Genomic DNA, 19,117 nt, shown 5'->3' on the forward strand with positions numbered 1-19,117 from the left:
CCAGTTTATTATAAACCCAACATTTATTGAGAACAAAGGAAACCAATTAGCACAGAGGCTCAATTTCATCAAACATCAGTTGAGGGTGGGGAACACGGGTGTGAGGAGGTGCGTGGGGGGAGGGGTGGCCAGCCCTGAAGTCACCCTCCCAGGAAAGAACCAGCTCTGGGAGACAGGGGCTGTCAGACCTCCAGGGCCTGGCTGGGAGCTGGCTGAGGAATGTGTGAAGGGGTAAGGGAGAGAGGAAACGGTAAAAGCCCCCAGGCATGGGCTGTGGGCAAGCGGCAGAAGTGGCTGCTGAGCTGGTGGCTGTCCAGGGGTGGGACAGTGGCTGTGGTCCGATCTCAGGGGTTGACGGGGGGCAGGGAGCTGAGCTCAGGCAGCAGCTCAGGGTGTGGGTCCAGGCGGGCCAGGCGGCTCTGCTCCAGGGCAATGGCCTCAGCCGAGTGCTTGCACTTCTCAGAGCCACACTGGCAGGTGAAGTACTTGCTTTTGATGTCCCAGAAGCGGTCACCATAGTCAAACCTGTCAGAGCAGCACAAGAGATCTGTGGAGCCCACACCCACTCCAGAGCACCCACTCCCATCTTCAGAGGGGCTCTAAGCCCTCCTAGGTTCAAATGCCCTGGCAGCACCAGCATTGCCCAGGAGCTTGTTAGAAGTGAAGGCTCTCACGACCCACCCCAAACCTACTAACTCAAAATTCATGAGGTTCAGGACTCTGGCTACAGTGACTTCAGAGAAGCTCTGCTCTAATCTATGCCTGGAAACCAGGCACTTGCCAGCCTTTTGCTTTTGGTCTGGGGCTTGCTACATCTCCCACACCCCAGCTGAGCCTCAGGAGGCCTCACCCTAGCTCCTCCCCGGCCCGGATGTCTCGGGAACTGAAGAAGGCGATGCGTGGAAATCTCAGGTCTTGGTGCAGCATGAAGACTCGGACGGGGATGATGTTGGGGTCACACAAGTGGTTGATGAAGCGGCTGATGTTGCCATAGTAACGGGCATCGATGCAGTACACCTCTCCATCCTGAGGGGGGAGCATCACTCATCACATCTACCACCACCCTGCCGGCTGGCCAACCTCCTTGCCCCACTGATCACCTGGTCCCTCCTCCCCAGGTTTCCATCTGCTGCTTGAGAGGAGGAGGACAAGGGGGTCTCCTGCCCACCTTGTTGTCCAAGTCGAAGAGATAAGAATCGTCCTCTCTCACATCAGCCTCGGCATCAGAGATCAGTTCTCCAACATACCTGTTGGGCAGGAAGTGGTGGTTCTGGAGGTGAGCAGGGAGTTACTGCAAGTAGGCTCCAGGGCCTGTCTCTCCCCACAGCCTGGGATTCCTCTTCCACCATTTGTCAGCTGCCCCAGTCACTCTCTGTGAATCTCACAGATCCACATGGCTGGGGTGGGTGACCCAAGGATAGCAGACATGATCTGGGAGGGAGCGGGTGAGAGGTCCCCATCCAGAAGGGAGATCAGGAAGAGGAGCCTGGGGACACAGGCATGTGAGAGTACACAGGACACACTGGCCAGTTGGGGTCCCCCCGGGACAGCGAGATCAACAGGCAGGACCCGACAGTGTGGGGCAGGGGTGAGAAGTGTGGGGCCACTGGAGTAGCAGCGGTGGGGAAGCTCAAGGGAAGGTGCAAGCTGCACCAGAGGATGAATCGGGTGAGCACGGAAGTGCCAAGCCTCTGGGGTGAAGGGATGAGTATCTTGGCAGCGGGCCTGGGTGGGGAATCTGTTCAGGTGTAGACGTGGGGAGGATGAGGAATCACCCAGCAGGTGGGGCAAGGTCAGGCTGAGGACAGGAGAGAGGTGAGAACTGCAGGAAGGGATGGAGCCCCAGGAGCTGTGAAGAACTGGGGAGGAAGCACCCACGTTTGGAAAGCAGAGGGAGAGCAGCTGGTGCAGAGGAAGAAAGGATGAGTTGCGGCTAAGGATGGTGTCATGGGAGCCAGAGCTAAGGGCGTGGCGGATGCCAGGAGAATGCAGACTGAGACACAGGGGTCGGGGTGTGGGGATCGACGAGAGGAAGCAGAGGGAGAGGGTAAAGGCAGATCTGGGCAGGGATGAGTAGGGAGTGGATGGGGGGAAACTGAGACCCAGAAGGAAGACGCCGCTTGTCTGAGTCAAACTGAGAGATGACATGATGGAGGAAAAATGAATGGTTTCTTAAATAGCCAAATAGGACTGAATGACTTTTTTTTTGGAAGCCAAAGAGGATTAAGTTTGAAGACCGTGGGGTAAAAGCTAGGAGACACGAAGAAGTTATAGATGCTGGGAAGAGAAAGAACTGATGGGCAGGCCTGAGGCCCCTGAGGAGGTGGATGGAAGGGTAGCTGTTATCGCCTCCATTTTGCAGACAAGAGGAGGAGGCTCAAAGTGGTTGTGAACTTGGCCGAGGACACCCAGTGGCAGAATGGGGCTCAAACTCTGGTCTGTTAAAACTGGGCCTTTCCCCAGTTGAGAAGGGCAGGGGAGAGGGAGTGTGAGGCTCAGGAAGACACCAATGGGGAGGGAAAGACACAGGCCCTGTGGCCTGGGCAGAGTGGAGGCTCGGGGATGGTGGTCAGAGGAGGCTGGCCAGATGGACCCATTAGGGAGGAGGGCAGAGAGGGATGCCTGGGAGTCAGCCGTGGCCCTGCACCCAGCCTTTTGCCCCGAAGAGCCAGAGTACCCCTCCCCCTCAACCACTCACTCGCAAATGAAGGTTCCCTGGGGAATGGTCTGCAGGGCACGGACCCCCCAGCCCATCTTGGCTGTTCGGTAGAGCTGCAGTCGCACCCTGCAGGTGGGAGAGAGGACGGTATTGAGGGGGGTGACATGGAAGCTTCCCAAAGGAGAGAAGGGAGAAAGGGGGGTGAGGAGGGCCGAGGGGCAGGGACTCACTTGATGCCGCTCTGCACTACTCTGTTCTTGCAGTTTCTCCAGCAGGAACATGCCTGGTTACACTCAAAAATCAGCGGGGGCTCGATCTTGTTAAATTCTTGGAGCAGCCGCCCATCCTGGGGTTGAGGGAGGGGAAGACAGTGGTTTTTGTTTGGTGCTCCCCTCAGCTGCCCAGGACTCCCAAGATTTCACTGAAAAATCCATCACTGACCCTACCACAGACTCAGGGAGGCCACGTATACTCTACAGGAAACCCACAATCATCGCCCTTGATTTGCATACACCAAGGCTCTGTCTTGGCAACGTCCTAGGAGTCTCGGGTCTCGCCCTGCCCTCTCCGCTACTTCCGCCACAGGACAGAAGGCAAGGGACAAGGCCCCAGAGGGTTGGTGTCAGAGGCCAGCTCCGGAGGAGTGGATGGGCAGGTGGCCAGGGCACGCACCTTGTCATACCAACAGCGGATGCTGAGCTGGCCACACAGGCAGTTGGAGCTCGAGCAGTCATCCACACACGTGCAGTGCTGGGGCGGGAGGCAGAGTCAGCTCACCCCTCAGAATCGGCCCAGGCCCCTCAGCTTCCCCCCACAAGCCCCCCAACTGCTGTCCTTTCTCTAGGGTCCACACTGTACGGTAGTGGTGGTGATGGTCCCAGGATGAGGGGAATCAAGATGCTGCTGATGCGGGTATCTCTAGGGCCACCATGAGCCTATGTGATACCTTCATGTGTCCTAGGAAAAGGTCCCCCTCCCCAGGTGGATGCAAGCCCACACCAGAGGTCCCTTTCAGCCCCACCACCTTGGCCAGACGTCCTTGTTGGCACAACGTGCCCAGCTCCACTTGGTGGCTCTGGGTGCCCCTTTGGGAGGAGGTCCCAGGGCCCCACACTAACCTGCAGGTGGGTGATGTTGCGGTCAATGTTCATGGTGGACGTCTCGCAGTTCTCTGAGATGTACTTGTAATCCTCGGGGCAGGGTTCCCCGTCCACACCATTGACACAGGGGATGGGGACGTTCTCATAGCCCCGAGCCACGTCCCTGGCAGGAGGGGAGATGGAGCTGGGTGGCTAGAGTATGGGGTGAGGGCTTCCCCAGAAGCAAGGAGAGGGCTGGGGGAGGGGAGAGGGTGTTCTGGGGGTTCATCAGGGGTGGGGAGTAAGGTTCGCAGATCAAAGGCAGGACACTTAGTTAAAAATCTGAATTTCAGATCAGATAATCAGGAAATAATTTTTTTAGTACAGGGCTTCCCTGGTGACTCAGACAGTAAAGAATTCACCTACAATGTGGGAGACCTGGGTTCGAACCCTGGATTAGCAAGATCCCCTGGAGGAGGGCATGGCAACCCAGTCCAGTATTCTTGCCTGGAGAATCCCATGGACAGAGGAGCCTGGCAGGCTACAGTCCATGAGGTCACAGAGTCGGACAAGACTGAGTGATTAATACTTTCACTTTCATGTCCCAAATATACTCTCAGAACACTCTTAAACATTAAAAAAGTATGCATTGTTCACTTGAAATTCTAATTTAGCCAGATGTCTATTTTTATTTGCTGTATCTGCCAACTCTATCTGTATGTGTTGCAGGGGGAACGGAGGTGGTTCTGGGGACTCCGAGGCTCCAAGGGGCCTGGGGAAGGGGCTCTGGATGCGGAGAGAGCCCAAGCTCACCGGCAGATGATCTTCTCCGTGCGGATGGCCCGATTCCCCACCCCGAGCCGGAGCTTGCGGTTGAGCTGGAGGGCAAACCACACATCGGAGCGCTCGGGGGTCAGGTCCCACGCCGTGTCCCCCTCCTTGTTCCGCAGCTCAGGGTTCGCCCCGCGTGACAGGAACAACCTGGGAGGGGACAGGGAGACCGTGGGACACCTGGCCGTGAGAGGTGGCAGAGGGGTGCATGTGGGGCTGTGTGCGGGGGTGGGGGCTCACAGCACGCAGTCGTGGTAGCTCTCCCGGGCCGCGATGTGCAGGGGCGTGTCCCCGTGGTAATTGACAGCGTGGAGGTCGCAGCGGGCGTTCAGGAGGACCTCGGCGATGGCAGCGCTGCCGGTGAAGGAGGCCCAGTGCAGGCAGATGTTCTCCTCCTGTGGAGGTGGAAGGGGGTGAGGCTTGAACCCAGCCGGTGCACCTAGCTCAGGCGCAGGGCAGGACTGAGCCCACCTCCGGCATCCCCACCAACCCCGCACTCACGTTGTCGGTGAGAGTGACATCCGCGCCCCGTGTCAGAAGCATGCGGATCACTTCTATATGCTTGTGCTCTGCAGCCCAGATGATGGGGGTCCACCCGCCGCTGTCCTGGGGGCGGGGAGGGAAGGGGGAGGGTGGAGACACAGCTCCGGCCTGCTCACACCGAGTCGCGGCTCCACCGTTCACAGGCAGTGGGGCCCCGGGGCAGATAATTTAAGGTCTCTGGGTCTCAGTTTCTTCATTTATAAACTGGGACTAATAGTGTCTACTGCTCATGACTGCAAAGTAATTTTTCTCTTTCTAAAAAATATTTCCTAGATCTACCCACTTACAAGAGAAGCAGGGACCCCAATAGCAATAACTACCTCCAGGTACACAAATTGTTGTAGTCTCCAAAAAAAATATTTCCCACTTAAACGGACCAGAGTTTCTTAGAAAGTGGTAAAGTCTGAGTCTGGCGCAGGACAGCTGCTGACAAGGATGCTCTCAAAGGCTACTGGATCAGTTCAAAGCCACAGAAGTCTGTGGCAAGGGGCTTCTTCTGGACAAAGGATGGAATGGCTCAAAGATCAAGGGGAACACAGACTAAAACACCTCCAACAGGTAAAAAACTGAGTTAATACTGGCCAGTTACAGAGATTAAGGCAACAACTCATTTTGAAAACTGGTAAAGAAAAACAGAAAGAAACAGAAAAGAGTTAAGAGAAATACAAGTGAAGCAGGGAATAGAGATAGGAACAGGCTGGAACAGTGTGACATGCAGGGAAAGGGTCAGAGGTCAGACGAGGGAGAAAGGGGACCAGGCTGCTGACCTGGGCATTGACGTCCACCTGTCCCGTGCTCAGCAGCAGGCTAACCATCTCCAGGTTCCCAATTTTGGCGGCGTGGTGGAGGCAGGTGGAGCCGTCTTCCTCCTGGGGGTGACGCGGGCAGATGAGCCCTCAGGCTCACCTCAGGCCCGGCCCCTGAGCCCGGCCCGGGCCCGTCCGGCCACGCACCTTGCTGTAGACACAGCCCCCACGCTGCACCATGTAGCGAGCCACCTCCAGATGGTTGTTCACCACGGCCTCCATCAGCGGCGTCCGCTGCTGCTTGTCCACGGCATTGATGTTGGCTCCAGCCTGCACAGAGGGGCTGTTGGCACCAGGGAGGGGCTGGGTCGGGGTGGGGTGGGCGCTGTGGTCCCAGGCGGGGCCCATGCTGACCTGCAGCAGCACATGGCAGATCTCCACAGAGCCCTTCTGGGCAGCCGCATGCAGGGGTGTGCGCTTGCTCTGCTGGTCACTCTGGAAGTTGGGGTCCAGGTTGTCCACTGTGGGGAGAGCCCACCACACCGGGAGAGGGAGGGACACGCAGTGAGCAAGCGAAGGGGTGGGTGGCATCTCCTCCAGGAAGGCTTCTCAGGACCCCAAGCCGGGTCAGGGGCGCCTCCTGGGCCTCCCCTGTGCTCACATCCACCGTGGCACAGTCTCATGAGAGTTAAGATGTTAAAGAGCACCAGCTCCGCTCAAGTTCAAACGGCCCCAGCCCCTTAGTACCCTGTGCACTGGGCAAGCCAGTTCACCGCTCTGAGTCTCCACTGGGAAGATACAAGTGAGTGAAAGTGTGTAAGCTCTCAGAACAGGGCCCAGGGCCTCTGCACTTATTGCCACCACAGTCCCCATTATCACGGGTGACCTGTGTGTCTGCATCCCCTACCAGCCTAAGTCCTTCAGGGCAAAGACCGTGACCCTCATGGCTGCCCTCCTGGCTCCGAGCCCAGGGATGGGCACATAAGCAGAGCTCAGGTAGGGTCTGCTGAATGAACAAGGGGGACACTCACACAGCATCAGGATCACCTTCTGCAGCTCCCCTTGCTTTACGGACAGGTACAACTGCCGGGGGTGGAACCGGAGCTTTTTCCGCCTGCCGGGGTTAGGGCCCCTCAGATTCAAGTAACAGCCCCAAGAACCACAGATCCACACTCCCAGCCCCAGTCCTAGCGGCTGCGCCCGCGCGTGCAACCCCTACTTACCTCTCTGACTCCTGGATGACCAGGGCCTTCTCCAGGGCCTCCCGGCCTGGCCCTGGTGGCAGCCCTACAGCTGAGAGGCAGCCCCCATTGGGCAGGGTTAGGGAGGGCCCTGAGCTGTCGATGGTGTCGGCCAGAGGGTCGCAGGGTGGACGCCGAGGCTCCCCCTGCCCCCGCATCCGGGCACTGTGGGAGAAGGTGTGAATGTCTAGGGCAGATGGGGACTGCGCAGGGAAGACAGAAGGCAAGGGCGAAGCCAGTACCTGGGCTGGGAAGTGTCCGCTCTCCCGGGGGCATCCTGGGCCAGGGGTGGGGGAGCGGGTGCTGCAGTGCCAGCCGGTGGGGTCACCCCATCCCCCCGGGGGATGGTCACCTCCTGGGCCTCAGATGCGTCCTCCCCACAGTGGGGACAGAAGACCATCCCGTTCAGCTGGGACACACAGGCCTTGTGGAAGCGGTGGGCCACACGGAAGTCGGGGTGACACTCCAGGAAGGTGCCCTAAGGGCAGGGAAATAACACGGTCAGGCTCCGGGAGCCCCTGCCCCTGTGGGGCACGCCGCCTGGCTGCCCTGCTGGTCACTCACCGCCGTACAGAAGTAGCCACAGCCGGGGCAGCAGTGATGTTTGACCATGCGCGCACGGTGGGTCTCACAGAGCACCATCAGGGCCACACGGCTGGACGGTCTCATTGTCTCCCGCTTGAGGATGGCAGCATTGCAGCCGGACAGCTGTGGGCGGTGAGGCCGGGTGACAAGAGGTGAGGCTGGGCTCCGGGGCCAGCTGCCCTGGCATCTCGCCGGCCAGTCCCCGGGCCCACCTCTCCGTCCACGCTCTCTGTGGCCATGCACTTGTGCCCTGCTCTCTCGCTGATGCGGTCTATCTTGGGGGCCTCCATGCGGCAGCTGCAGAGGGGCAGCTCCTCAAACCCGCGCTCTGTCTCCAGCGAAGATGTGTCATTGGACACCCCTTGGATAGAGGGAGCAGGGAGCTGAGGGAGGCCCAGCCCCTCACCCACCAGGACCCCTCATGGAGCCTCTCACCCCCACCCTGACTTTTCCTCCATGCTCCCGAACCCCCAAAGTCTGGTCATGGACACCCCAGCTCCAGTGGGGTCCCCCTCCTCCCCATTCCCACTGGCCCTGAGGGCACCCCTAGTGGCTCCCTATCCCGGCAATCGGCAATTGGCAATTACCAGCGTGGTTGGGAGAGAGGGTCCCCTCGCTGGGCAGCTCCAGAGACCCCAGAGGGACCTCCATGTACTCACTGGGGCCTGAGGAGCCCACACCATTCACTCCTGACACAGAGACAGAGAGAGTGAGAGTGCGAGCTCACAGGTGCCTGGACGCGGGGGTGCATGCGGAGCATGGGTGTGCATGCACGCTCTCTGGGGGCCGGGAGGGGGCTGAAGGAGGGGACCCCAAAGCAGAGGAGCCTTCTCACCTCGTGGCTCCTTGGCCCTCGGAGGCTCTCGTTTCCGCCGTTTCCGTGATGGCTTCACCCACGGGCTGTCCTTCCGCCATTTCTTCTTGGCTTTGCGGCGGCCGCTGGAACCACTCTGGGGAGGAGGAGGAGGAGCATTAGGGTGGCAGGTGGCCCCCAGCCCGTAACCCCCCTCCTTGGAGGACTCAGACTTCTGGTCCTGCAGTCTCCACTACTCCGGGGCTGCTGGCTTCCAACCCTACCCTGTCAGACTGATTGCCAGACTCTTCATCTTCCTCTTCTTCTTCCTCCTCCTCCTCCTCCTCTTCTTCTTCCTCCTCTTCCTCCTCCTCTTCTTCCTCTTCCTCACTCAGTTGTTCAGCCAGAGCTTCAACCTCAGACTGGAAGAGAGGTAAAGCTGTGCCCTCCCCAGGCCACAGCTCGCTCTTGGGGAGAACTTGGGAGAGAGGCAGGGTAGGACACATACAACCCCTGGGACTCAGAGAAGGAGGTGTGATCAAGAAAACCATAAATCCCCAAGGATGGTTCCCTGGTGAAGATGACTGTGGACAGGAGAGGAAGGAAAGGCTGGGTACAAAGAGGGGGTATGGCGTGTTATACAGCAATGAAAAATACAGTGCTATGGTGACATGCAAAACTGTGATGATCTTGGCAACATAACAGTAAGGAGGGGAAAAAAAAAAAAAGCAGTTCCAGGTAACAAATGTATAGTATGATACTCTATGAAGTTCATAAACAGGCGAGACTGAAAACACTACATGAAAAGCTAATCAGAAATGCTATAATGAAATCAGTGATATCGTCTGAATCCACTGATTTTAACTTCACTAATAAAAGACCAAATGTCCAACACCTGATGATACAACAAGACGCACCTGCTATCAAGTCTTACCAAACTAAAAAGAAAAATAACAGGCCTCTGAGGCTGAGCACACTTCTGGATCTATGAGTTTACAAGAAGAAACAATGGACAGAGAATTACATGTCCCCACCCGATCAGCCGACTCCTAAGTGTGAAGAATTCTGCAGGACAACCGACTTGGTTCCTTTAACAAATGAATGGCAAAAAAAAAAAAAAAAAGTTATTTTTTTAGAAGGCAGGGAACCTATATACCAAGAGAGACCTAAGACAAATAATCAGATCAATGTGTGGAACTCATTTGAAACTTGACAAACAAAAACCCATTCATGAAACAACTTAGAAAATGCGAAGGCTAATTGGTAGCAAGGCGATGGGATTAAATAATCATTTTTTGGGACTTCCCTGGAGGTCCAGTGGTTAGCTCTCCATGCTTCCCCTGCAGGAAGCATGGGTTCTATCTCTGGCTGGGGAACTAAGATCCCTGTAAGCCACATGATTCTGCCAAAAAAACCCAAAAACATCTGTAAATCTTTTGAAAACAGAAAGAGGTCTAATGTTTAGAGAGACTTATGGAAATGTTTTTAGATGAAATGGTGCCTGGCTATTTGCTTTGAACCAATCCAGTAGGTATGGGTATTAGGGGAGGAAGAGATGAGTCAAGCAAGATCCACTGTGTATTGCTAATCCTTCGAGCTGGGTGATGGCCACCTGGGGGCTCACTATTCTATTTTTTGTGTGTATCTGAAAGATTCCATGAGAAAACAAACAAAAAGTAAAAGGGGCAAGACTAAGCATTATGTTGCATGGGCAAACACACATGTGAAACAAACCAAACAAGAAACAAAGGAATAAACAACAAATAAACCATAAAATGGGATGTTACACCCCAAGTCCAGGGTGGTGATTATCACTGGAGAGGGACAAGGGGATGGTATGGGGTAGAGCACACAATGGAAATAAGTTATAGATAGTACGGGGCAGTGAACTAGTGGGTGTTCAGAGAAGGCAAGAGAGGAAAAAGTGGGGCAGGAAAGACTGGAGAATGAGCCCTGGATGCGGGGGGAGCGTGGCTGGGAGGGTGGCCGGCTCCCTCTCACCTTGCTGTCAGAGTCCACCCGCTCATCCACAGAGTAGGAATCATAGTAGAGGCTGAAGTCATCCCCTACCACCGTTTCCCACTCCTCCAGGGACCCGGGGTCCCCCTTCTCCAGGGTCACTTCTCCCGAACTCCGCGTAGAAGCCAACTCTTCTGACTAGAAAAAGATTGAAGAAACATTGACGCTGCTGGCACTCACTCACCAACCCACTTCCCGTGAGGGTAAGATGGAACCCCAGCTCTGGGGCTGCCTCAGAGCAGCCCTCAGGGGGAGAGGCCCTGTTCCCAGCCCCTCCTGGCTCACCAAGCCACCTCCTGAGTTCAGCTTCCTCCTTTTGGCCACATCTGGAAGAAGAGACAGAGAGAGAAACGAGTGAGACCGGCACTCTAAGCCCTTAGCACAGGCCATAGCAAGCCACAGGTAGGTGGGGGATGGGACTGACCTGAGGTCACCTTCCCCAGCGAGTGCACGTCATCACTCATGCGGAAATGCTGCACTTCAGGGGGCCGCTTCTCAGGGACTGGGGGCTGGGGGCCGAGAGGGAGCACACTTAGGGTCAGGGAGCATCTAAGGTTCTGTCTGGATGAGCTGAGAGCCCCAGGTTGGGGTGGGGTGGTGAGCCACACCCTCAGAAACGCCATCCAAAGTTCTCTGGCAATAAGAACCACGTCAGGCCATATTCCCCTTCTAACACTCAACCCTTCATACACACAGAAGCAGGCCCCTTGCCCCCTCCTTTCCACTTGGAAAAACACAAATTCAGGCCTTGATCAAGGCTACGCAAAGCAAACCCGGAACAACATGATATCCAGATCCCTAAAAACACTGTCATAAAGCTTCTGAGATTCTGGGGCTCTTGTCACTTCCCTTGTCTCCTTCTCAGTAGAGATTCACAGTAAAACCTTTAAAACAGCAGGGACAGTTTCAAAGAAGGTAGGGAGACGTTCCCTTGGGGCTTGCTTCCACGTAGAACAGGAAAGGCGGTTTGAAGTCTCCATAGTAGTTGTCACAAGAGTAATTAAGACATTGACGACATAACTAACTTTTCAACATTTGTATCTTCTACTCTCCTCTCTCTAAGAGCACAATCCCCAGGAAGACAGGTATCTGGTATGCTCATAGATTAAGCCCCAGTAAAGAATGTGACATACAGTAGCCCCTTGGTAAATATGTGAAGCAGTCACATACTGGATAAGAAAAGGCCTGAAGCTAAACTGTAAAACAGCAGCCCACGGGGGTTTATGGTTAATTATCCTGTTTCTCCCACTCCCACAGCCATCCCCCTAAGCCTCACCTGTCCATTTCCTGGTTTGGACATGGTTTTCCTGGCTCGATGAACCTTGGGCTGCCCCTCTGGGCTGGCTGTGGCCGGAGGGGGTTCAGGCCCTGCTGCTGGCGCCCCCTGGGCGCCCGGCATACTCAGCAGCCTCATAGCCAAACTCTGAACTGATGGGGGTGATTTTCCGGCCCCTGTCATTGACATCTTGGCTCGGCTGGGACAGGCACCCCCCTTGCTGGGGGAAGACGGGAACGACTTTGTGGCATGGCCTGGAAAACACAGGCAGGCAGGCAAGAGACAAGATAAGAGAGAAGGCAGAGTCAGAAGTTACCCCACCTCACCCCTCCCCAGACTCCCCCGGCCTCTCACCCAGCAGGATGCGACCCCCATGGAGGTCCCCATCTCCCTCGAGATTTTCGGGTTCATCCCCAATGAGTGGTGTGGCCCCTACAGGGGTGTCAGCCCCCTCATCGCCGACAGTGACCGTGACAGAGGCTGGGGATGAGGGGCCAGCAGTCTCCAGGGAATCGGGGTTGGTCTTGGGCAGGGTCTCCTCACTACGAGGGGTGTCCCCCAAAGAGCCATGAACTGTAACGGAAGAGAAAAAGTCCAGGGCTAAGGGCTCACGAGATCATGTGTTGTGGGGGAGGTGAAGGTCCAACAGGGCCCGTTTCTGCTCCACTCACCTCTCTCGGTGGCTCCTCTGGGCTCCTTCTCCAGCACCAGCGCCCCCATCTCAGCGGGGGCCTCCCCCTGGGAGGGGACACAAGGGATAGGAGGGCTGGTCAGTCCAGTAGGAAGTTGGGGGGCCCAGGACGCCTGGGCCCTGGGTAGAGAGAGCAGGCTCCGGGGCCTACCTCTTCCTCTATGGGCTCCCCCCCTTCCGCGGCCTCGGCTGCCCGGAGGGGCCGCACGACCCCTCCCCCGGGCCCGCATCAGCCCCCTCCCTCTCGGCAGACCCCGCATCTCAGGGACCGAGAAGAGAGGAGGGGGAGGGGGCGGGGCCTCTGCGCCCCGGCCCCGCCCCCTCCTCCCGGCTGCACGCGCCGCTCCCCCTTTGTCCCCCAGGCCGCGGGGACCCCGGGCACCAACCCCTCCAGCGCCCGCTGCCCCCCAGCCCGGTGGACGGCCCCTCGTGCCCCTCGCGCGTGCTCCTGGGGCCCCGGCGCCCGCCGCCCACTCGGGGGCAGCCGGCGGCTGCACGCGCGCCTCCGTGCCCACTCCCCCCACCTCCCACCCCCTGGTCCCCTCATCCGCCCCCGGTGCTGGCCCTCCGGATTGCTGCAAGTCTCGCTCGGGCCCCCCGGCCCCGTTGCACCCCCGGAGCATTGCACGGGCGCGCGCTTCCCCCGGGCGCGCGCGCGGGCATGCACCCGCCTCTCCCCCTCCCCTTCCGCACCTCGGCGGCCGCCGCCGCTGCAGCTCCCGCCGCCGCCGCCATCGCCGCTTGCGCGGGGGGCCGAGCCGGCGCGCGGCCGCCCCGGGTCACGTGGGTTGGGAGGGCGGGCTGAGAGGAGCCTTAAAGGAGCCACTACGCGCTTTCTGGCCATTTTTCCCCCGAGAGCGGCCTCGGAGATGGCAGTTCCTGTCCTAAACTGGGAGCGGCAGGGGAGAATTGCTGCCCTTCCTGGCCTCACTCAGCTGGGAACCGAAGGCGAGGCACGCCTGGGTCCAGGTGTGGCTTCTCCATCTCCCACCTGGCTTTAGGTAATTAGCGGGGCGTCTGAGCCTTCCGGCTCTCGGCAGTCTGTATATTCAATCCTACCCGCGTGTGCTTCTCCCGCTTCTGGTTGCTTTCTAGTTTTCTGGGTCATTGGACTGAAGCCTGGGCCTCTTAGCCTCGCTTCTCTAACGAGCAGGAAGGGGGCGATGGGGACGCGCGGAGGACACCTTTAGCCTTAGCTGGTCCTAGCATGCGGCTTCAGTGTACCCTGGAGCAGCGACCCCTTTTGAAAACCTGGGGCTGAATGTCTCTCCCGTTTAAGCCAGACATGTTAAGCCACCACGTGCACTAGGGATCCAGGTAAGCCCCCAGAGGCCCGAGTCTTTACTATCTGCAGACACTAAAGTAACATTTTTTTGCCAAACACTTCACAAGCATACCAGGCACTACGTGGGTCATAGCCCAGCCAGTAGTGGAAGTACGAATGGTATTACTTCGAGGCACAGAACTTTGATAGCAGTATTTAGGGTACCATCTCTTTAGGTATTACATCTGGTCAAAGTTTGGAAAATATCTGTACTTGCAATATTCGATACAGGCAAATGGTTAGGATATAGGGCACCTGAGGCCAATTCAAGGCCTTCTGGGAACTGTAGTTCTTTTTGGTGAAGAACCGTTTCAGAGCTTTCTGGGAATTGTAGTCTTCTCCATACCAGAATCCAAAGAGTGGTTTTTAGCTTTCTCCAGGACATAAGCCCTTTCCCCAGACCAAACGCCCAAACACAGGCTTCTGCTTACAATTTATGGGCACAATGATCACAACTATAGCTCATCCCTAGCAGTCATACCCAACTCCTCAACTGGAGCAGGTTATCTGTTAATACCTCTGCCAAAAAAATCACTGAACACTTGTGCTGTGAGCTGATAGATGTTGAGGATGCAGAACTGGGAGGGTCTCTGGCTAGAGGAGCCCACCTGTCACATTTCCCTTCCCCTGTCAAGGCTCCTTTAGGCATGAGACCTGCATGAGTTGTGACCTCTGAGTACTTAGCAAATGACATCAGAGGGTGAGATGGTCTAAGGTCGGATAGTCATTTAGACACAGTTGCCAGACAGAGTATAAAGAAAAAAAAGGTTTTTTTTTTTTTTTTATTTTGTGGAAAACAAAAGCCGAAAAACTAAAACCCCAAACTCCAGAAAAAATCCTAAAAAATACGTTTTGTTTTCTTAAAAAATACTGTATAAGTCTCTACTACTCTCCCTCCCCCCAACAGCCCGTCTTGTGTACTCTCATCTAAGTGCCCTACCCCCCCACCCCCACCATTTGTAGTTCTTGCTGTTGTACCCCACTTCCCAGTATCTACCCAGGCTGCTCACCCCCATATTCTCTTACCTGCCATCTTATTTTGTTCTCCCTAGAATTTTGGTGAGCCTTGTACCCATCCCATTTCCCCAGCATGCAAGAACTGTCTCCCCTTCCCTTCTCCAGAATTCAGTCATCCTTTCCCCCTACCACTCCCTCTCCCAAGGATCTATTCCAAGCAGGAGCAGGTAAGCTGCCTCCTGCCAGATTCCCTCCCACTTCCCACCCCCCCTCCCCCATCAAGAAATGTCAGAACCTCTTCTTGGGCAGCCTTAGCTAGGAATAAAACATTTTGCAATCTTTTTCCCCCGCCTCATTCCATAAGCCCTTTTCCCTCCCTCCACATATCCATGCACCTCTAAGAGAAGAAACTTTCTCTGGGACCCCCTATTCCCTTGGCCTTTTCAAAGAACTCTCCCTCTCTCCATCCTTTCCTTCTGAAGAGGCAGGGTCTTCTCTCCAAGGAATCTTCGGCCCCTTGCTGTGTGTCTGCTCAGGCTCCCACTGTACCTGCCTGCCCCCGACCCCCCCACCCCCCTATTCTCCTGGACCAGGGAGACCCTCCCCACTTCGCCCAGGGCCCCGGCGCCCGCCTCGCTAGCGGATGAGGACATTGATCTCAGCCACACTAGCCTCCAGCACGTTCTCGGCTGTGGTCTTGCCGTGCTGCTCCTTGAGGTGCCGCCTAATGGCCGGCTTGTGAGCGAAGCGCACGTCGCAGTAGGAGCAGCGATAGGGCCTCGCTCCCGAGTGGAGGTTGAGGTGATCGTGCAGCGTGGACTTCTGCGTGAAGCACTTGCCGCAGATGCCACACGAGTGCGACTTGACGCCGCGGTGCACGTTCATGTGGCGGTTGAGGTTGCTGCTGTGGTTGAACTGCTTGCCGCAGCGCGGGCACATGAAGATGAAGTGCTGCGCCCGCATGTGGAAGACCAGCTTCTCCACACCCTGGAACACTTCCGGGCACTTGGTGCACTTGATGTTCTTTAGGGGATTTCCGCTGGAAAAGCCTCCGGGCAGGGGTCCCCGGCCGCCCCCTGCCCCCAGGCTGCCCCCCGCCCCCCGGGCAGCCATGGCCACCGCTGCTGCCTCCACGAGGCCTGAGGTGGCCCCCACACTGGCCCGGCCTCCAGGGATCAAGAGCAGACCCTCCCCTTCCGCGTCCTCAGACAGACTGTAGCAGGCTTTCACCACGCCCTGCGGTGGGGCCACAGTGCTGGGAGGCACGCTGCTCTGGGCCAGCTCCCCAAGGTGGCTGCCCACAGAGCCTCCAATGCCCAGACCTCCTCCCAGGCCCCCGGGAGGTTTGAGCCGGTGTGCCACCTCCAGGGCTGATTCCACCTTGACGATGCAGATGTCAGACACATCCTCGTCCTCGTCCTCATCCTCTTCCTCAGCCTTCAGCTCCAGGTCCTCATCCAGAGGGAACTCCAGCTTCACAGGCCGCAGGAGTGGAGGGGGGAGAGGGGGCGGGGGTGGGGGTTTGGGGGCTGGTTTTGGGGTCCTGGCAGGAGGGAGCAGGGATTTGGTGGCACTGACACTGCTCACAAGGCTGGCATCGCTGACCCCATCCTCTTTGAGGCCTATTTTGGGCTCGATAAATTGGCTGAGGGCGTTCCGGCATTTCTCCACCACGTGCTCCATCTGCAGGTAGGACGCGGCCGTCAGGTAGTTAACGATATCCCTGACGGCGAATTCCAGGGCGCCCGTATAGCAAGAAAGGAGCAGGTCAGCCACTATGCGTGCACTGTGCATCAGTGAGACCTGCAGCTCAGAGCTGGGATTCAGCAGGAACTGGTCCCGCAGGAACGGCGAGCAGGCGGCCAAGATGACCTTGTGGCCACGGAACTTGAGGCTGTCAGCCACAATGGTCACGTCGCAGAACCGCTCCTCTGCGCGGAGCTGGTTCATGTTCCGCAGCGTAGCGGCCTCGTGGCCAGGCAGCTGGAAGCGCAGGACTTCCACCCCAGAGGCCATTGTGGCTGGGGGTGGGCAACCCTGGTTGGGAAGGAAACCGGTCAGAGACAAAGGTCTCTGGCTTTGCTAAGCCAAGGCTCCAGGCCTTGCACTCCCATTCTTGGCAGGGCCCCCCAGCATCAGATCACCCAGTCTTCAAGCCTCTTCCTCAGTTTCCCCAGCCCCCGGGGAGGCGCTGTCCCTTCGGGAGAAGGGAGGCGTGGTTCCCGGGGGCGGGGCAGCGGCGTCCACACCCCCCAGCCCTACCGCCCGCGGTGATGGGGCGAGCCCGCGCCCGCAGGGGAAGGTCGGCAGAAGCGGGAGCAGAGGCCTGGGGTTCTGGGTGGCCCGGGTTGCAGCCTCTTCTCACCCCGCCCCTTTTACCCGCTGCCCCATTCCTTCACCGCCCCCTTGCACGTTTGCACGCGCTTTTCACGTCCTCCCACCCTGCCTGCACGCACCGTGCACGCCCCCCCCACGTTGAGAACTCCGTGGCACGCCCCCCCCCCCCGCCCCACGACCCTGAGTGCACGCGCCGCTCACCTGGCTGGGTTCCGCGCGCTGTTTTTTTCCCCCCCTATTTCCCCCACCCCCCCCGGGGCCGACTGCGCCCCCACACACGGGCAGGGCCTGGGCAGCGCGCAGGCGCGCACGGGGCGCGCGCGCGGGGCCGGCTCCGCGTGGGCGTAAGGGGGGAGGGGTGGGGGCGGCTCGTGCAGTGTGTTCCAGGCCCCGCGCGCGGCGGCGTCGTCGAGAACTCGGGGAGGAGGAAGAGGGGAGGGAATTAAAGGAGCAGGATTCCCCCTTTCCCGACCCCCCTTTCTTCACCAGCTCCCCCCACACGGTTAAAGGGCCGGACAGCCTGGCCTCTCCTTTGGCCGGTATTATTTGTCCGCCAGAGCGGAAATACGTTCCGCACCCCCCTCTTTCTGGCTCCCCCTCCTCTGTGCCTCCGGGCCCCGTGGCCCGTCTGCGCGTGCGTGCCAAATGCCGCGCGGAGGCCCGCTCGCTGGGGCCCGCCCTCCCCACTCCCAGCAGCCGGCCGCGCAGCTTGCTTCTCGCCCCGCAACGTGCACTCCCCGCCCTCTGCTCTCCCCGCCTGCCTGGCTCCCCGCGGGGGCGCTGCCACCTGCTCACGCGGGCGTTTCTTCTCTGACCCAGCTGCGTGAAGCGGAGCCAGAGTTGCAGCCACGGCCCCTCCTGGGGTCCCAGACCGCCCCGTGGCTACCGAGATGTTGGTGGTTGTTGGTTGCCTACGCCTGCATCCCCTGTTGATTCTGTTGATACTTCCTCTAGCCACGCTTTCAGATTTTTGCAACTCTTCTGAAGCTGGTAAACACCTCAGCACTCCTGGCCTAAAAGATATTTTTAACTTTATACAAGACCAGACAATCCTCCACTTCCTCTCCTCTGTCTCAAAATCTTATGAAATCACAACCATCCTTCCCTTCCCTCCAGTCTCAGAATCGATCCTAACTTCTTGCCAAGGCAAACGCCCTCGTAAGGTCGACGACCTTACCCATTTCACCCCCTACAATATAATAGACCTAGTACTAATTCTTCTAATTATGTGAAGATGTAGTTTAGTAGAACAAGTGTCCATCCTACCCCTGCTGCTCCACCAGACTGACAAGGTCAGAACTCCTTCACCCTAAACAAAGTCCTCCCTTAATTCTGCCCCTTTGCCTTCTCTTTCTCTGTTCCTCCTAAACTGCCGTCTCTGCGCTTCAACACCTGCGTTTATGAGCGCCTTGAAGGCTGGCTCCCTTCCCGCCTTCTTCCTTGCACCTCTCATATGCTATGCTATGCTAAGTCACTTCAGTCGTGTCCGACTCTGTGCGACCCCATGGACGGCAGCCCACCAGGCTTCCCCGTCCCTGGGATTCTCTAGGCAAGAACACTGGAGTGAGTTGCCATTTCCTTTTCCAATGCATGAAAGTGAAAAGTGAGAATGAAGTCGCTCAGTCGTGTCCGACTCTTAGCGACCCCATGGACTGCAGCCTACCAGGCTCCTCCGTCCATGGGATTTTCCAAGCAAGAGTACTGGAGTGGGGTGCCATTGCCTTCTCCGGCACCTCTCATATACCTGTACTCATTTCTCCACCCAACCAAGTCCAGGTGAAGAAGCCTCTGTTGCTTGCCGCCTGGATTTATTACATCCTCCAGGAGACTAGAGCATTATCCTTACACATCAGTTTTGGTGGAATGTTCAATATCTGTGTTCAGTCTAATGGTTTCCCCATTAGATTGCCAACTTCTTGATTGCATGAATCATGTCCTGGGTTATGTTTTGCAAATAAAAGTCATGCAATAAATGACTGACTGTTGAAGTCATTCCTCTTCAGTTCAGCCGGCATCCACCCATAAAAAGTTTGTTC

General features: G+C 57.5%; 2 protein-coding genes across 8 annotated transcripts; both read right to left on the bottom strand.

Moving 5' to 3' along the window:
* Positions 1 to 4: 4 nt before the first annotated feature.
* Positions 5 to 13,234, bottom strand: EHMT2 (euchromatic histone lysine methyltransferase 2). Of its 6 annotated transcripts, XM_025267575.3 has the most exons (28): positions 13,157 to 13,234; positions 12,444 to 12,510; positions 12,127 to 12,345; positions 11,773 to 12,026; positions 10,921 to 11,005; positions 10,782 to 10,822; positions 10,479 to 10,634; positions 8,762 to 8,899; positions 8,520 to 8,634; positions 8,272 to 8,373; positions 7,897 to 8,045; positions 7,664 to 7,807; positions 7,342 to 7,577; positions 7,082 to 7,264; positions 6,890 to 6,972; positions 6,273 to 6,379; positions 6,066 to 6,188; positions 5,880 to 5,981; positions 5,071 to 5,175; positions 4,810 to 4,964; positions 4,552 to 4,719; positions 3,778 to 3,922; positions 3,332 to 3,409; positions 2,890 to 3,005; positions 2,699 to 2,785; positions 1,169 to 1,247; positions 851 to 1,026; positions 5 to 525 (listed from the first exon to the last, which is right to left on the bottom strand). In XM_025267575.3, exons 1-28 carry the CDS (start codon positions 13,196 to 13,198, stop codon positions 345 to 347), a joined length of 3,636 nt encoding a protein of 1,211 aa, XP_025123360.2. In that variant the 5' UTR covers positions 13,199 to 13,234; the 3' UTR covers positions 5 to 344. The 6 variants fall into 6 exon arrangements, with proteins under 6 accessions (XP_025123360.2, XP_025123362.2, XP_044784670.1 ...); XM_025267577.3 differs by lacking the exon at positions 8,272 to 8,373; XM_044928735.2 differs by lacking the exon at positions 3,332 to 3,409.
* A 2,090-nt stretch (positions 13,235 to 15,324) lies between these two features.
* On the bottom strand, positions 15,325 to 18,216 carry ZBTB12 (zinc finger and BTB domain containing 12). 2 transcript variants are annotated; one of them, XM_025267647.3, is made up of 2 exons: positions 17,869 to 18,216; positions 15,325 to 16,781 (listed from the first exon to the last, which is right to left on the bottom strand). In XM_025267647.3, exon 2 carries the CDS (start codon positions 16,758 to 16,760, stop codon positions 15,381 to 15,383), a length of 1,380 nt encoding a protein of 459 aa, XP_025123432.1. In that variant the 5' UTR covers positions 16,761 to 16,781; positions 17,869 to 18,216; the 3' UTR covers positions 15,325 to 15,380. The 2 variants fall into 2 exon arrangements, with proteins under 2 accessions (XP_025123432.1, XP_025123425.1); XM_025267640.3 differs by lacking the exon at positions 17,869 to 18,216 and adding an exon at positions 17,283 to 17,725.
* Between the last annotated feature and the right edge of the window lie 901 nt (positions 18,217 to 19,117).

Source organism: Bubalus bubalis, chromosome 2 (genome assembly GCF_019923935.1).
Source record: "Bubalus bubalis isolate 160015118507 breed Murrah chromosome 2, NDDB_SH_1, whole genome shotgun sequence".
NCBI classification, from domain to species: domain Eukaryota; kingdom Metazoa; phylum Chordata; class Mammalia; order Artiodactyla; family Bovidae; genus Bubalus; species Bubalus bubalis.

What these genes read in the sequence shown, in the direction of transcription:
- EHMT2 (XM_006041877.4), bottom strand. Translation starts at nt 12,723, where the DNA reads ATGCGGGGTCTGCCGAGAGGGAGGGGGCTGATGCGGGCCCGGGGGAGG. An exon ending in CTGGCAATCAGTCTGACAGG is followed by an intron (nt 8,635 to 8,761) that starts GTAGGGTTGGAA and finishes CCTCCTCCCCAG; the next exon opens with AGTGGTTCCAGCGGCCGCCG. An exon ending in AGGTGGACGTCAATGCCCAG is followed by an intron (nt 5,176 to 5,879) that starts GTCAGCAGCCTG and finishes CCCCGCCCCCAG; the next exon opens with GACAGCGGCGGGTGGACCCC.
- ZBTB12 (XM_025267647.3), bottom strand. Translation starts at nt 16,760, where the DNA reads ATGGCCTCTGGGGTGGAAGTCCTGCGCTTCCAGCTGCCTGGCCACGAG.